Source organism: Crassostrea angulata, chromosome 6, assembly GCF_025612915.1.
Source record: "Crassostrea angulata isolate pt1a10 chromosome 6, ASM2561291v2, whole genome shotgun sequence".
Taxonomy (NCBI): Eukaryota; Metazoa; Mollusca; class Bivalvia; order Ostreida; family Ostreidae; genus Magallana; species Magallana angulata.
The window spans coordinates 18,215,037-18,233,127 of record NC_069116.1 but is presented as its reverse complement, the minus strand read 5'-3'; the positions used below and the strand labels follow the sequence as shown (position 1 = coordinate 18,233,127).

Here is an 18,091-nt window from a genome sequence, read left to right as displayed (position 1 = left end):
AGCCCCAGTTTCCCCTTTTTATTTAAAATGTCAAAAAAATTATCTCTAATCTATTTCCAAATTTTCTGAACACCTTGGTATAACCAGTTGCTTAGATAGAAACTTATGAGAAGTGCAATGTCAAAAGAAAGATAACTCCAGAAGTTTACAGGTAGCTACACTTCTAATTTCCAGAGGAATATTTTCAAAAAATCATATTGAAGTAAGTATTCATTCCTGGGACACAAAACTTGGTATGCCTATAGTATTTATGCTCTACATTCTTACAGCAAAGCGAGATAACTCTTACTAAAAAACATTTTGATATTTAAACAAATGATGATCTTTGGGCCTTCCAAACCCCTATAAGGAGTCAAAAAGTGGCCCCTCGGACCATAATTTTACGATAGAACTCTTTATTTTGAACAATAAACAGAAAAGATTTTTAATATCGGATGAAAGGTAAAACAGTTACAGCTTAAGGTCTGTTTTCAACGTTGGCCCCTGCAGATCCCGAATTTTCTAAAATTGTCTACCCAAAAACCTTTCCGGTCTGCGGATTATGTGTGTCATTATACAGATGAAATATTGTAGCAATTACTCGAAAACCTTTTAAGAAAACGAACCACGCGTGATTTTTGGTTAACATAGAAACTCCCATAGGCGATTTTCATTGACCTATAAAACCGGAAGTAGTCAATATATTTTAATGAAACTGAGACATATGATAATTACATCTATGTTAATAATATTTAGGTGTTAAATAATTTTTTAAAGGTCATTTAAATTTTTTTGCTTTCTCATCCCCCTTTTCTTAAGTTTAGGACTTTATATCTCAAAAACGGCAAGATATAGAAAGATGTCTTCGCTGACAATTTTGTACAGCAAGACAAAATGCATCTAATTCTAAAAGTTGAATATTCTAATATAAACACTAAACAAAGTATTGCGTTTTTATCAATTTTTACATTTTTCCTTGTAACAACCGGAAGTACCGGAACCGGAAGTTAAAAACCTTACATTCCATAGATTGATATATTTGCTGTAAGACCGTTTCAAAACTGTATCAATATATCTTCCAGTTTTCAAAAAATCGCTGACAGAAATTTGTCGAGAAAAATAATAATAGTAAAAAAAGACAAAAACAATAGGTCTTTTCGACCGAAAGTCGAAAAGCCCTAATGACAATGGTAAATTATATAGTGTGCTATCTTGACCCATAAGTTTTACAAAATTCATGAATGCTGATCATTCTATACATACAAGTTTGTCTAATACATGTATTTACTAAACAAACCCTAAAGTTTGGCTTAATTTTGACCACACAAACTCTTTTTTGTTCATGTAAAAACTTTAATTATGTACTGTTAATTTTTGGCACTTTTTTATTAATTTCTGCAAGTCAATTTCTAATAATAAAACAAAAAATACATGTATCAAGTTTTTAAGTTTAAGAGATTGAAATCAATTATGTTTTCTTGTTTTCAGGTTTCACATCATCATCACTTTTCTCATCATCTGACCATTCACTCTTCATAAAGTCTACATCATTATCAGTTTCCTCAATGTTTTCTTCACTTATATACCTCTGCATTTCTCTAACTCTGATAGGACTCCTTAAAGAACTCCTCCTCAGCCCATGTCTTTTGAGCGTTTGAAGACTTTCTGTTCCTGGCCCAGAATTTAAATCATCTTTCACATTATTGTCATTTTCACATTGTTGTAGTTGTGATTCATTAATCTTTTCTGCATCAGAGTTTTCATCATGTTTACTGCTGCCTTCCTCTGTTTTCTGACCAATGATATTGACCTCATCATCCTCCTCGTCAATATCATCATCTTCATCATCTGACCACTCTTCCTCAAGAAAATTATTGTCCTCAGTTTCTTCAAGTTTTTCTAGATTCTCGCCTTCCTTGTCCTCAGACATAAGTTTTTGGATTTCACTCACTCTCTTTAGAGGAACATCTCTTTTCCTTGACAGGTCAATTTTCTGTCCACCTTCATTTTTATTTACCTTCTTCAGTTGCGATTTAAGTCGCTTTTGCTCCTTAAGAAGTCTTTTTTCCCTCTTTTTCAGACCAGCCTCCAGTTTATCCTTTGATTGTTTTATTGAGGCCAACAACACTTTACGTTCTAATCCATAAATGTCATCACTGAAAGATTTCTCGATGTCTTCTACTTCCGGCAAGACATTGGGGTCTGTTTTAGCAGAAAGTATTTGGATTTTTTCCAGGAGTTTTGGAGAGGCTGTAAGAACTGGAGAGTCCAGTTCCGCACTGTGTGTAACATTCTGTTGAGGTGTGTGATCTGGGCCATAATCCGCCTCTGCTAGCATTTTATCAATATAAGCCAAGTGAAACTTGCTGCGTTGTGATTTGTCCCACACAAATTGAACAACGGGAATGTGGCCTGAAATTCTCCTCTCAATCAGAAGGGCCCTGAAAGTAAAAAAAAATTATTAAAAACCCTGTTTTAAATAACAAAGGCACATGTTCAGGTACCAAACCATTAGTTATTTCAATATACCAAAAGCATTGTTGAGACAGTTGAAAGAATGAGCAAGAGATTCCAGGTTATGTTTGTCTCCATGTTGCCATTCAAATTACAATTTGTACATGTACCACAGTATGCCTTACATTTTTAATTGTGCATTTAAACATGTTGTGTACATTTACAGATGTACATTATAATGTATGTACATGTAAACATGTGCTAGCTTTACAATATGTAGATATGTGGAGGCTGGGGATGATCAACACACAGCTTTAGCACACAGAGGGAATGTTCTTCCCTAATAGCTTGCTGAGGATCAATATTAAAGGATCAATATTAAAATCTAGGCAAAGCAAAGATCAGTTATCTTTAAGTCATTAACATTTTTTGGTGATAACAAAAAATTGTGGATTAGTCAGCAAGCATTTCAAAGAAAATAGTTACATAGAATAACAGATGGAAAGAGTAACATAAACAATATATGCCAAGGCTGATATGGGGGAAAAAAACCCATTTAAATATATAGTCTTTATACCTGAGCTTCTTAGCTTTGGAGTTGAGAAGATTTTTCACTTGATCTCGTTTTTCAACATCATCTGATTCTATCTGCCAAAAGACATTCATTGAACTCATCTCTGGGCTCCATACAACCTGTCGTAAAGAAAGAGGTTGAAGATGTTCTTAGAGAAAGGTCGTTAGGATGTACATATACTTGAATAATGTTAGGATGTACATATACTTGAATAATGCTAATGTTTATTCTAGTATATCTAAATTTGTCCAATAATATTTTATTTTGTAATTAAGCATGTCCCCCCTCCCCCCTTCCCTTTGAAAAATTCAAACTTTGGAAATCATACAGAAAATTACCCAAAATTAGGCCTCTGACCCATTTCCATCAGTCGATTTAGAGAGCGCAAAGTCTTACCTTTGAGATGCTGACCCCTAGTGGTGGGATATCTGGGTCAAGTTCACCGGTGTCAAAGTATTCCACTATTGCATCATGAATAACCTGGCTAACTCGGAAAGATTGAAATTTCATTCCCTCTGATACATACTGCCCAGCTGTTGGCGAGTTCTGGAAATTAGAAATTGAAAAGATAATTTTCATGCATGTGAACTTATTTATAGAGAATAATATAATTGACTTTCTAATAAAAGTTGTTTATAATGAAATGACATACAGGTACATGTTTTTATGGAAAATTTTGAAATTGGCAACAATTATTTGAACTTTAATAAAACGGTTAAAATTTTTGGGTGTCAAAATTGTACTTGAGATTTAAATATACTGCTACTTACTCCTGTGTGTCGAAACTTCTTTCTGCAAAAGAAGAAGTAAAATTATTAACCTTAATAATTCTCCCTAGCCCAGGCATATCAAACTCTTATCATACAAAGAATTATTGGTATGGGAAAGTTTATAACCAGAGACACAATGTCTCTGATATAACTGTATAATTGCAAAGCTTCATGTCTTGTTACTATTAACATAATTTCACTATTTTAATATCCATGTAGGCCCAGAGACATAAATAACATTATTTGTTATATATGTCTCTGGTAGGCCTAAACATTTTCTACTGCATCAACGGGTTGGGGTGTATAAATTTGGCTCACTTAAATTTAAATCCCATTACTGAGGGAATGATTGGGATTAGAGTATTTCAATGTTTAACACATTAGCAGACAACTAAAGTTAAATATTTAGGAGCAGAGTCTGGGTGTCCTTCACTGACTAAGTTATATAGAAAAAAAAACAAATTTCGGGTTAAATAAACCAAAGTAAAAACCAACTTTTTTCCTCCTTTCTCTAAGATTTTCTTCAGGAATTTAGCAGTGGATCCGTGTCGTTGAAACAAACTTGAATAAACAGCAGGCCGATTAAACAAGTGCCTTAAATTCCCCACGTGCCTGATAGGATACATAACGAATTGAGTCGGGCTCGAGATTTAAATTTTTCTATTTTCGATTTCACCACCACCAACTTCCTTTTCAGACTGAATTTCCTCACTCAATATGTCAAGCAGAGCATTGAGAAAGTTACACGGGAATCAAGATCTAGACATTATCAAGAATGGTCAGAACACCGACGAAGAAGAAGAAGAAGAGGAGCATGAAAGTCTCGTAACATGTAAAAAGAAAAACAGGAAACCCATAAATCCATTTCTACTGGTACAGTTCTGTATATTGTCAACTCAGCTTTGTACTTCACTTGTGATTTGGGAAAATAGAATTAGAGTCATGTATTTATTATTTTTATGGTTATTTTCTGTATTACGTCTTAGTCACAACTCAATGGATAACATATATTGATTTCCAACAGATGACGATTGCAATCTGTTATACTACATGGGTATGTCCCAATTTAACTTTAAGCAGTTAAGGTATCCCACTCCTCAATGTTCTTGTATCAAGAATTTCTTGAGAAGTATTCTATTGAAATCTGTAGACAAAACACACTTAAATAATACAAAGATAATGGGAGGTCAGTGTTCATCCCTCTGAGTTATGGTCAAATAAATTTGATCTTTTTGCACCTAAAATGCGATTTCAGCCTGATTAGGATTTGTTTCAGAATTTTCGATTAAGCAAACTCTTTTTTTTTAAATGTTGCTTTTAATTATGTACAATGGTCACACTGAATAGAGGGATTACGAAAAATATTTGCATGAAGCTGCATAAATGTTTGTAACCTTTTTGCACTTAAAATAGACAATTTTTATAATAGTTACAATTTGATTTGAAATAAAAACATTTTGAATATCAAGAATTTTAGAAGATTAATCCAGTTTGCCTACATAGGTATTCAGTATCATTTTGACATAATAAATCATGGGGGTCAGTGATTTCAAATTTTAGATACATGGCTTCAAAGGTAAAATTATTGCAAAATTTGGCTTAAAAAAATTCAGACATTTTCTATATATTCGCATGATTTTATGCTAAACGTCTATCATTCTCTCAAAATTTAGTTTAGTACAAGTCATAGAGAACCTATAGAACATGTCACAAACCTATCAAATGTTAAAAATGAGAATAATGAATAAAGTATAATAAGAAGAAAAGTATATTGAAAATTCATAAAATTGCTTGTTTCTGTCATTTTCGACTAAAAAACCTTCCGCACGAGAAAATAGTTCCCCCCAAAACTTGTTCGTTTCTTGAATTCAAATGGATTTTCTTTACAAATGTTGTGAAATTATGAAATGATGATCTTTTTGTGAGGTTTAAATTAATAAAATCATATTCATTTAAAATATAATGAACATCTGCGCAATGAAATCAAAACATGAGGAGTGATATACCTTAAGATATCCTCAATTCACATATTGCTTAATAACTCAATATTTATAAATACCTCCAGGTTCAAATGATGTTCATTCAAAAGTATGGAAAAATTCCAAGATTTCTCCTTTGAAATGCCCCATCTAGCGTATCAGGTTTTGGCCAAGTGAAAAATAATGATAAGGTCCAAATGTTACAGTACAATAACGTAGGACAGACTATAATTCATGTCGTATTTTGTCAGTTTTCTTATTCCCAATAATTCAAGTAACATCCATTTAGATATGGTGACCTCCATTCTGTTTAAGAATGTTTAAAAAAGAGCTAAATTAAAAAATCAATGGATACCTCCAGACTAATGAATCAAATAAAATACATGTACAGTGCTTACATATGTATGTGATTGCCGGCATTTGTGCAAAGCATGTTTGCTTTGCTTTCTGTACTTGACTGGTTTGCCTCCATTGATATGCATTTGATCTGAGTCATAGCAAAACAACTACCATCCTTGTAAACCAAACTTGCCCCAATGACATATCTGGTTTGATTGTTACTTGACAATACATGACTGTAAGTCTTTTATTGGAAAATAATTTTGCCAGTTGCATTTTTTAAAAAATAAATTAGTACCAGGTACTTTTTCATAACTAAAATGATGAAGTCCATTGTTGACTCATGCTTGTGCAGAATATATATGGTCATCATACAATTGATATCTTTTTTATATGCTTCAAATGCTGGTTCCAAGAGCCTCAAACTGCAGAAGGGAGGTTTTCATCAGGGAATTAATGCATTCTGTCACAGTTTTTTATAACCTTTGGAAATCTGTTATCTTCATCCTGTGAAGTATGAATGGGGCATTAAGATTGTAATACTGTAATTAAAACCTTGATCATAATACAGTTAGGTGAAGAGGAAGATGAACATCACAGTGAAGAAAACAATGAAGAAGATGCAGTAGCTCCAGATCAGACATCTAAACCTGAAGTCCAAGAAGGTGCAACAAACAAAAAGAAGAAGAAGAAAAAGAGAAAGAAGAAGAAATCAGCTGAAAAGGAAGTTGATAACGAGGTAAACAGAAAGCAGTAATGATTTAAAAAGATTAACAAATTTATTTAAAAAGGAAAATTTCAACACTGTTCTAATAATTAAAGAAAATTATTTTTGAAAACCTACAATTTTTTTTGACAGGATGATGAAATAGAGGCCAGCATAAAAGAAGTCAATCGCATTCTGGAGAATTCAGGTCACGGTGCCGAGTCTTTGATAATGAGAGTAGACACTGTGAATGACTCACAAAAAGCCCTCCTCATGGTGGAACATAAGTAGGAATTCTGTTTGGGGTTTTTTTTCACATAAAAATGGAATGACAGAGTAGTGATGTAGAAGTATTTGAATGATACATGTTTTACATACCTTTGGTCTATCATTTTACTTTCGTTTTCTTTTTGTTTGGACACTCTTAGGAATCTGAATCCAGATAACGAATTGAAGAGGATTTTTGGATCACGGGTAGTACAAGCAGAGTCCTCGTAAGATAATTAAATTACATAAACTGGTACTCAGAGATACTTTGTCATTCATCTAATTTTAAAACACTAAGATAAACCTTCATTTTTCACATGCAGAAGGCGGAGACAAAGAAATATGCCCATGCGTCGACGGACAAGTTGGTTAGCTACACCTAAGGACACATGGCCACACATTGGGAAAACAGGTTAGGGCCATAGTGTTGCATAAATTGATTTTATGTATTTATTTAAGGAATCATTCTTTGAGTATTATGAGGTGATCAATTATGGCTGAATATTATTGAATATAATCGAATATTAAAATATTCATTGATGAAATGTATTGGTCCATACATTACAAAATAGATTTGTCATGTTATCACAGACAAAGGCACTGGAAGATGTAAATGTTTTAGATTCAAGCTCTTCTACATAATGTAAGTGTATTATATACATGTACATGTGTATGATCTTGTTTGTCAGGTCTGTTCAATTTCAAATTCATTAAATGTATTAATGTGAATTTGCTATACATGTACATGCTTTTAAGAAATTGTTGCCCATAAATCCCCAAATATTTTCATATCAGTGTCGCTTGATTTTGTATTGTTAGCTCACCTGAACCGAAGGTTCAAGTGAGCTTTTCTGATCACCCGTTGTCCGTCGTCCGTCCGTCCGTCTGTCCGTCCGTCTGTAAACTTTTCACATTTTCAACTTCTTCTCAAAAACTACTGGGCCAAATTTAACCAAATTTGGTACAAAGCATCCTTATGGTAAGGGGGTTATAAATTGTTAAAATAAAGGGCACAGCCCTTTTCAAAAGGGAGATAATTGCGAAACAGTAAGTTTAGGGTGCATGTCTTTAAAAATCTTCTTCTCAAGAACCACGGCACCAGAAATGCCAATATTTACACAAAAGCTTGTATATATAGTGAAGATTTTAAATTGTAAAAATCGTGCCCCTCGGACCAAAACTGGGGCCCCAGGCGGGGTTCAAAGTTTAACATAGAAATACATAGGAAAATGTTTAAAAAATCTTCTTCTCAAGAACCACTGCACCAGAAATGCCTATATTTACACAAAAGCTTTTATATATAGTGAAGATTCTAAATTGTAAAAATGGTGACCCTCGGACCAAAACTGGGGCCCCAGGCGGGGTTCAAAGTTTAACATAGAACAACATATGGAAAATGTTTAAAAAATGTTCTTCTCAAGAACCACTTCACCAGAAATGCCAATATTTACACAAAAACTTGTATATATGTGAAGATTCTAAATTGTAAAAATCGTGACCCTCGGACCAAAACTGGGGCCCCAGGCGGGGTTCAAAGTTTAACATAGAAATACATAGGAAAATTTTTTAAAAATCTTCTTCTCAAGAACCACTGCACCCGAAATGCCAATATTTACACAAAAGCTTGTATACATAGTGAAGATTCTAAATTGTAAAAATAGTGACCCTCGGACCAAAACTGGGGCCCCAGGTGGGGTTCAAAGTTTAACATAGAAATACATAGGAAAATGTTTAAAAATCTTCTTCTCAAGAACCACTGCACCAGAAATGCCAATATTTACACAAAAGCTTGTATATATAGTGAAGATTTTAAATTGTAAAAATTGTGCCCCTCGGACCAAGACTGGGGCCCCAGGCGGGGTTCAAAGTTTAACATAGAAATACCTTAGGAAAATGTTTAAAAAATCCTTTTTCTCAAGAACCACTGCACCAGAAATGCCAATATTTACACAAAAGCTTGTATGTATAATGAAGATTCTAAATTGTAGAAATCGTGACCCTCGGACCAAGACTGGGGCCCCAGGCGGGGTTCAAAGTTTAACATAGAAATACATATGAAAAATGTTTAAAAATTTTCTTCTCAAGAACCACTTCACCAAAAATGCCAATACATACACAAAAGGTTGTATACATAGTGAAGATTGTAAAAATCGTGACCCCCGAACAAAAAGTGGGGCCCCAGTAGGGGTTTAGATTTTAACATATGTAGGACAATGTTTTAAAATCTTCTTCTCAAGAACTATAGTGCAACTGTTTGGGATATTACTATGCATACATGTACATCCTTAAATAATGTAGATTCAAAAAATTGTAACTCCCGGACAATTGATGGGCACCAAGAGGGGTTCAAAATTTAAACATTTTAAAAAGCATAAAGGAAAAGTTTAAAAATTTTCTTCTCAAGAACTACAATGTTTTAGTTTGTGGAATTTCTATGCATGCATCCTTCGCTTATGTAGATTCCTAATTGGTAAAATCGTGACCCCCGGACCAATACTGGGGCCCCAAGATGGGGTCAAAATTTATTAAAGAAATATAAAGGTAACATGTTAAAAAATCTTCTTCTCGAGAACTACAATGCTTCAACTTGTGAGATTACTATCATGCATACAACCTTGGATAATGAAGGTTCGACAGTTTTAAAATAGTGACCCCTGGACTAATACTAGAGACCCAAGATGGGTTTAAAGTTAAATGTAGAAGTACCGGTATATATGGAAAATGTTTAAAAATCTTCTTTTCGAGAACTACAATGCATCAATTTGTCAGATAACTACGTCAGCACCCTCAAATAGTGCAGATTCGAAATTATAAAAGCCGTGATCTCAATCTAATACTGGGGCCCCAAGAGGTGTTCAAAGTTTAGCATAGAAGTATAGAGGGAAAATGTTGAAAAATCTTTTTCTAGGGAACTATAATGCTTCAGCTTGTGAGATAACTAGGCAAGCATCCTTAAATAATGTAGATTCCAAATAATTAAAACTTTAGCACTGGACTAATACTGTGGCCCCAAGAGGGGTTCAAAGTTTAACATAGAAAGATATATTGAAAATGTTTTTAAAAAGTTTTTCTCGAGAACTATAATGCTACAGTTTGTGAGATTACTATGCAAGGATCCTCAAATTGTGTAAACTCTAATGTAGTGGAACCAAGAGTTATCTTTCTTGTGTTCTGTACAGTCTGAGAGTTATTCCTCTTGAAGTGGAACTCTGCTATGTTCAGTTTTTCAGGTTGTGTACGTGCGGTCCCACTGCAGTGCTTCACATTTTCATTCCTATGTTACTATTTATGTTGTTCAAGCCAACCATAAACCTCGGACCATAACTGGGTCCCCAGAAAGGGGTTCAATGTTTAAAATAGAAAAAGCATATGCTACGAAATGTAATGTTACAAGGAACTGCTGTTCAGGTGAGCGATGTGGCCCATGGGCCTCTTGTTTTTCTGTTTTGTTTTAGGATTGACTATGTCACTGAAGGAGACACAGGGCAATGTAAACTACTTTGTATTTGAACACAATCACCAGTACCAGCAAGTGCAATTCAAATTCTATGACGCTGTAGAATCTCTGAACCCTCAAAATATAATGGTAAAATATGATAAATTATATGGAGATCTTTGGTACATGTATTGTGTCAAAACATTGTCTGTAGTTTTCACCAGTACTGCTAGAATTTCAAACTGTTTTGAATTTAAATTATTGCATTTTTGCAAAATACATTTACATGTATTATACTTTTGAATATATTTGATACCTTGATTTTGTAACAGGATATCATAAGGACATATCCATACCATGTGGATGCCTTGATCCAGATGAGTGAAGTGTTCCGGATGAGTGAGGACATGCAGACAGCTGCTGACCTAATTGGTAAGAATAGACCTTTGTGTTTTATATTTACATCAGGCAATTTTAGATCATATATGTATGTAATCACTCTTTGACTGTAAAAATTGTTTTGTAGAGTGTCTTTTATATTTCTTTGATATTTTTCAATTTGTTGTAGAGAGAGCCCTATTTTCCTTTGAGATGTCTTTCCATTCCTTGTTTAGTCTAACAACGGGCATCTGTCGTCTGGACTTCAAGCTGGCAGAAAACAGGTAATACAAACCAAAAATTCAGTCAGTAACTTGTAGATGCTGAAGGATTATTGACCAAACTAATGAAAAAAATGTTAAGCATAATATTATACTATTTTTTAATTAAATTTGTCAATTCTTATATTATATTGATACATATTTTATTATTCCTTTGTAGACCATTTTATCTAGGCCTCTTCAAGCATCTAGTGAATGTTGGTCAGAGAGGTTGTTACAGGACAGCTCTGGAGTTCTGTAAACTGCTCCTGAGGTAATATCTCTATCCGTGTTCCTGTAAATCTATGACTCCAAGTGATATGCTAGCTAAACGTTTTTTTTATTAAATCAGAGAGATTAATTTCCTTCACAAATGCATTTATTGATGAAAGCTTAAATGAAATGAAGTATCTATTCCAAATTGAAAAAAATTCAAAAGATTCTTTGGGTTTTTTGTTTTGATTTTGCTTGATTTTGTTTTCCTTTATTGGAATTAAAATTGTCAGATGAATGCTTTTTTTTTTAGCTTTGACCCAGATAATGACCCTATGTGTGTCCTACTTATGATTGACTTTTATGCACTGAGAGCATCAGAGTATTCCTTCCTGATCCGGATGTTCCAAGAATGGGAGGTAAAAACACTGTCATGGGGAATGAAGATTTGTTTATAGTGTTTTGAATTTTTTACTTTGTATGTCTGATATACATATATTTTCATTCATGTAAACAAGGCACAATTTTCATTGTTGTTATTTGTTAGCACAATTTTCATTGTTGTTATTTGTTACTTTTTGAATAGGTAAACAAGATTTCATCAAATATGAAGTTCATTTTAAAAATAAACCTAATTAATACCGTATGATTAACCATCATCCAGCGCATGATTTACATTGATGTTTGTTTCCTTTTTATTCTCATTTCTTTTATTTTTTATATCATAGGATCACAGAAACCTGTCTCAGTTACCAAACTTTGCTTTTTCTGTGCCATTAGCCATGTTTCTTCAAGAAGAAAAAAATGAGTCAGGGGACACAACTGAGGCAGATGAAAAGGTAGTTGGTGCAGGGTTATTTCAACCTATTCACCATGGTTGTTACAGGGTGAATTTCAAACAGGGCTATTTTAAATTATCCTTCTTTAAACTGAACTGTGATGTTGCAAATCAAAGAAAGGAAAGATTTTAACAAGTTAGAATGGGCAACAATGAATAAAAGATTGTCTTATTTATAGTGATCACATGTTTATACTAAGAAAAAGCCTCAGCTGCCTTTCAATTTTAACCTTATGGTGAGCTTTACAGTCCTGCTGAACGCATACACTGAACATAAATAATGTAAGAAACCAATATTAGGGTTCTCTTCTTGAATTTAATACAAGTGAGACTTACCAATGGTTTTCTCAAATGTTATATTTTATCTAGCCTATTAATACGCTGCGTTCTCACTTGTTATGATGATTTTTCATACTGAAGCTTCAGCAAGCTCTGATCATGTTTCCTGGACTGTTGATGCCCCTCCTGGATAAATGCAGCATCAACCCTGACAGTGAGGTTTCAAGTCATGCATACTTTGGGGATAAAATGCAGTACAGGTATGTTGTCCAATTCATTAGTACAGTGTAAAGTGTTTATATATAAAGTTGTTGTAAACTGGAATGTATTGTTAAAAGAATTTACATATCAAAGCTGATTCAATTGTGGAATCTAGTGCTTTTGATTTTAAATTTAACATTTCTATCTTTCAAAAATCATGCAGCAACTTACATTTTCTGTTGCACATATTTTGACTTTTGTCAGGGTTGCAAACACTCATTTCAAATCCTACATTTACTCATAACAGAGTGTTTGAAAAAATTGAGAGAGGAAGCTGTAATTATTGTTTGATTGGCTTTTTCAGTCAGACTGCTGCTCTCAAGCAGCTGATTGGCTTATACATTGGTCGATGCCACGCCTGTTGGAAACAGCCAGAGGTTGTACAATGGCTTGAGAGGAATGTCAAGGAGGTGATGAAGAGAGTTGATAGAAAAGACAGCTTTGTAGAAGAATGCAGTAAAAAGTAGGCTCGACTTCAGAGATTATCAATTTTAATATCAGTTCAAAGTCATGTATATTTCTGCTGGAAGTTCTCTCTGTTTTGAAATTTAACAAATGTTTTATGAAATCTGGATTTTAACATCAATTTGTATAATAGTAATTTTTTGAAAACATTTCTAGAGTTAATAGTTTTCTTTGGTGTTTTGGTAAAACAGCATTATCTTCTTAAGCCATTATACATATATAGATCAAAGAATACTCAATTCTATTTGAAGGAGACAAGTAAGATACCAAGGAACACCCCGCAATATTTTACGACACATCCTCATCTCAGAGATCAAGGACGCCACTACAGCACTTCCTCCGGTAAGAGCCCTGTGATGATACAGTGATCGTATACACCTTGGATAACTATTGTAAATTTCATCTAAAGCACTGTAAACAAATAAAATGGAGCATTTGCATGTAGCAACGCCTCAGTTTGCTGAGGTATGAAAGGGAGTCTAAACCTTGCTGATACCATATACTTATCACTTACTGATGTTGTTGCAGTTAGTCTTCAATAATGATATTTTCAAGAAATTTCCTGTCTATAAAATTATCTTTTAGCGATGCAGATAATTGTAGATAATGTACAAAAATGAGCCCCTTTGAATACAATGTCTCAATCCAAAGTCTGGTGTTGACATGCTCTCTCCTCATGGAAGAGGAATGTATTATGGCCATGGTTTGCAATGATGTAATTTAAAGAATTCCACAATATTGTAACTACATGTATTCTTGTATACTAAGTACCCTGATATTATAGCTATAGTGTTATGTAAATGTAACAATGAGCCAGCAGTGATCAAAGATTTTCATTCTGTAGGATGTAGCTAACACCACCGTACTCAGTTATGATCCTCTCCCCCCACTGGACTCCATTGCTGCTTACCAGCGACCAGACAGGTACCAAAATTCAAAATGCTTACAAATCAAACTTTAGTGTGTCTCTAGCTAGATTATGAAGGTTATCATAATAAATACATTCATTAGATAAAGAGTAATCATACGAAGACTATTTTCCATATTTATCCCTATAGTGTACCTTAATACTGCGTTTTTATACATGTATTATCATTCCCATAATTAATGTCTATTCTTTTATTCTTTAGGCAACGAACACCTCAAGAAGGAAACACACTTGCTTTGTTTTTGAGATCTCTTTTGCCAAACTTTAATCCAAATGTAAGTACTTGAATGACAGTAAAAATAACAACAATCTTCTGCAAATTACTGATATACAAAGCAATACTGAATAATAAGTGGTATTTAAATATTAAATGCTTTTACCAATATATTTTTATTTTGCTTTTGAATTTAAATTTGTGCTGTATGACAGATTTTTTGCAATTAAATGACTGATTCATTAGTACATGTAAAATGACCAGAAAAATAGAATATTTCTATTAAAAGATACTTTGGACAAATTAAAAATAGTTCACCTTCAATTATATCTGTTCATGATAATTATAATCAATACATTTACTGAAATAGATTAATCAGCCCCTGTAATTCACCTAACGACGTACATGTTCTCTACATACTGTTGAAGCACATATTTTTGTTGGGTTAAAATTTCGTTGTTTTTAAACCAAATACACCTTCATTGGCATTTAATTTCATCATATTGTAATCCTTAAAATGTATCATGTATCAACTCAGTATTCATAAACACTTAGGTTAAAAATGTCATGGATTTAATTCCGTTGATTATTACTGCTATGGAAATAACAAAATGAAATCCTCAACTAATATTTCTTCTTCAACAGTATTATGATATTGCATTTAGATAAAAATATGTAGTACATAACAATTTCATTGTACGTATGAAATACATTGAAGGATCCCCCTGCCAGGAATGAGGGAGCTGTGGGGGGTGAGGAAGGGAACAACCTGAGGCAGGGAGTCAATGTGTTGATGGGGGCAATGAGGGACCTACTGGCCAACATCCGACCGATCGACCCACCTGTGGAGAACCAGGGAGAAGAGGATCAAGAGGAGAGGGAGGAGGGGGAGTGGGACTGACATCACAGGGTCAGGGGTCAGGAAGAGGGGTCAGAGGATCAGGGACTGACATTACTGGGTGAGGGAGAGTGGGTCAAGGGTCAGTCTTTTGAGAAATACAGACAATTGGATCTAACAAAAAGTAATGAAGTGCATCTATTGAATTGGCATTGGGTATCTTCATTTGAATAAACGATGGTTTTTTTGTTGTATTATGTTAACTAAATATTGTTGGTTTTTGTCTGTGGTCCATAATTATAATACACAAATGTGCATTTAGACATTTAAAAAAAATGTTACATGCCAAGAAATGTTTTCAGAAGTAAGATCTGACCTATACAATGTATATTGATATGTTAAAAATATCTGATACACATGCTCATTCTGTGTACTGTTACATGTTTTTCAAAAAAATTCATTTTTGTTTTTGAGGGTACACTGTACAAATTCTGGAAATTCTTACCTAACTACTGAGAAAACTGTTAAGTTTTACAAGAGGCCAAATGCATAAGTCTTTCAAACATTTTAACAGTTATAATAAACTGCAGAATTTGTTAAATTTTAACATGCAAACAAAATAAACGAAATACAGAAGTTTTGTCATCTTACTGTCATTATTTTATACTGTAAGTCTATATAAAAAACTGTTGCGAATTACGATAAAATGAATTAATGGAATTTATGTTAATCATATTATTGTCGCTAGAATGGAAGAACTGTTTTAACGTGAACCATAATTTTTCAATTCTTCAGAGTCAAATGTATACCGGTACATGTAAAACACACTTATAGCAAACACATAATGAATTTACGCTTATACTTAAGTGATTTTCATTCCCCGTTGATTCTAAACATATGGTAAAGCTGACGGATATAACTAATTACGTTTGGAAGCAAATAAACGTGTTTTACTGTATATGGTGTATTTTTCATAATCAACATTTTTGGAAATTTCTTCACTTCATTTGAACTACTTATGGGTGGATATAGTTAAACAATTGTAGTCTATTGCGTCACAAAGATAACGTGTCCCAATTATTTCACTCGGAAAAAATGTAAACGCAAATAAATCCAAATAGATCACGTGATTTGATTTTGGGATTATCAACAACAATAAGATATTTACATATAAGACAGTGAAATACAGGGATATGTATTGAATTGGATAAAAAATACCGTAAGAGCAAAAGGACAGAAGAGACAAGATATAAAAACCAGAATTTAAAATGTATTGACTCATGTGAATGTTGTTTCTTCTCATGCACAGTGTTGAAAACGTTATGTCTTTCAAAAAAAAAAAAGTTGATTAATGTAAGTAAATTACGATGAAAGTAGGCGGATACCGGAGTCCACACTCGGTAAAAAGTTTTATTTTGATACACATTTAACAACATATTTTTTTTTTAAAAATGTCTCATTCATATATTAAAAAATTAGGTTAAATACGCTTATTCCTTTATTGTTTGATTTTGTCATTTGGCCATCACCTGATAAACGTTCTCTCCTTACTAATATTATTTGTGCCATGAACTGAAAAAATGCGATATCAATTGCCGCTAAAAAGCCAAATTAATTTTGAAGTTTATTTTAAATAACGAAACTAAATTTCTTCAACCAAACCTGAACTTCTACTTCAAATAGTTATTAATGTAATTTACTATCCTTTCACGTGAATTTCGGGCAGAGCTTTCTTTTGCAGTCTGTAATTAGTTGAATATACCGGGGTTGGTGTCCTAGCAATCAACACACGGGGAGGCTGGACAACGCATGGCGGGAAATCCACACAATGCGAGCAGGCACATTTGTCAGCGGACGACTCACTACGTTGTCCCGAACTTTTATTGTCACCAAATTCAGGCTTTTTGGTTTTACCCCTTTTTACGGCTTTTTCATTGACAAGGTTCTGATGTTTTTGGATTGCAGGGAATGTGTATCGTAATCGGGAATATTGTCGGGGAACTCTCTTCAAAGTACCGCCTCCCAGCTCGGACACGTACTTTTCTACAATATAGGGACGCTTTACTGAATTAGATTGTAGGTGGTTCCTGGACCACTTGGAATCAATCCGCCGTATCTCCAATGGTTCCAATGTGATGCGGCGTAAATCCTCCCGACCGCGATGATAAGTCTGTGTTTGACACAGAATCAGTTCAGCCCGCAGTAGAGCCATGTTGTTTCTGAGTGTGGCCTCTTGTTCCTGCACCCGCCTGTATTCTTTCAGGAGTCCATAGTATTTCTGTTCCATCTCTTGCTGAACGATGCCCTCGCATCGCGGCTTCCTCTCGGCATTTGGTATCTTTTTTGCTTGTTTCTTGCGCTCACACTCGCATTTCTTCTGGGAAGTGTAACAAACGGGATCACTCTTTGAGGCACGCATTGTTTACTGTGACATTCCTATTAAAAAGTTCTAAATAATCATCTATACAAGGATTTTTTTTATGATAAACTATAAAATGCGAACTGTTACTTACTTACTCATTGTGTTACTACGTCCAATTCTTTATGACGTCAGACTATTGTGACGTAAAAATATGGATCTCGTTCGCTCACTTGACTTCATGTACAAGTAAGCAGCGATATAGTTTGATACTAGTGTGACTGTAGTCTAAAAATTTGAGTTTAACCATAACAGAATAAAAGTCGCTCATTAAAATGTAAAGGTCCCCGCTCAATTCAATTTCCGGCGTCATTTCCTTTTAATTTAAACCGACTAAGCATTAATTTGTTCAGAAGATGTACATAACATTTAAATGGTCATGTGTTTATTTACTTTGGAGTATTTGACCACCGCGGTGTATATTCTGACACGGTATACATGTATTTTGATGAAAACTAAGCACGGGGTATGGAAATTCACCGGGATTTGCAAAT

The 18,091-nt window shown here is 33.9% G+C and overlaps 3 protein-coding genes across 4 annotated transcripts; 1 reads left to right on the top strand and 2 right to left on the bottom strand.

Annotated features, from left to right (window-relative positions):
* Positions 1-1,145: 1,145 nt before the first annotated feature.
* LOC128189102 (putative ribosome-binding factor A, mitochondrial) lies at positions 1,146-4,435 on the bottom strand. The gene is made up of 5 exons (XM_052860565.1): positions 4,273-4,435; positions 3,778-3,799; positions 3,404-3,553; positions 3,011-3,126; positions 1,146-2,420 (listed from the first exon to the last, which is right to left on the bottom strand). The coding sequence occupies exons 1-5, from the start codon at positions 4,401-4,403 to the stop codon at positions 1,448-1,450; spliced, it is 1,392 nt and encodes a 463-aa protein (XP_052716525.1). The 5' UTR covers positions 4,404-4,435; the 3' UTR covers positions 1,146-1,447.
* Positions 4,436-4,443: 8 nt separating this feature from the next.
* Positions 4,444-15,818, top strand: LOC128189101 (transcription factor 25-like). Its single transcript, XM_052860564.1, has 17 exons — positions 4,444-4,650; positions 6,667-6,834; positions 6,955-7,088; positions 7,230-7,295; positions 7,392-7,480; positions 10,524-10,654; positions 10,837-10,936; positions 11,073-11,166; positions 11,324-11,416; positions 11,669-11,774; positions 12,084-12,194; positions 12,614-12,732; positions 13,038-13,196; positions 13,450-13,540; positions 14,043-14,122; positions 14,329-14,401; positions 15,059-15,818. Exons 1-17 carry the CDS (start codon positions 4,495-4,497, stop codon positions 15,239-15,241), a joined length of 1,953 nt encoding a protein of 650 aa, XP_052716524.1. The 5' UTR covers positions 4,444-4,494; the 3' UTR covers positions 15,242-15,818.
* Positions 15,819-16,747: 929 nt separating this feature from the next.
* On the bottom strand, positions 16,748-17,792 carry LOC128190400 (uncharacterized). Of its 2 annotated transcripts, none has more exons than XM_052862440.1 (2): positions 17,696-17,792; positions 16,748-17,614 (listed from the first exon to the last, which is right to left on the bottom strand). In XM_052862440.1, the coding sequence occupies exon 2, from the start codon at positions 17,595-17,597 to the stop codon at positions 16,878-16,880; it is 720 nt and encodes a 239-aa protein (XP_052718400.1). In that variant the 5' UTR covers positions 17,598-17,614; positions 17,696-17,792; the 3' UTR covers positions 16,748-16,877. The 2 variants fall into 2 exon arrangements, with proteins under 2 accessions (XP_052718400.1, XP_052718401.1); XM_052862441.1 differs by having other exon boundaries at positions 17,692-17,775.
* Positions 17,793-18,091: the final 299 nt, after the last annotated feature.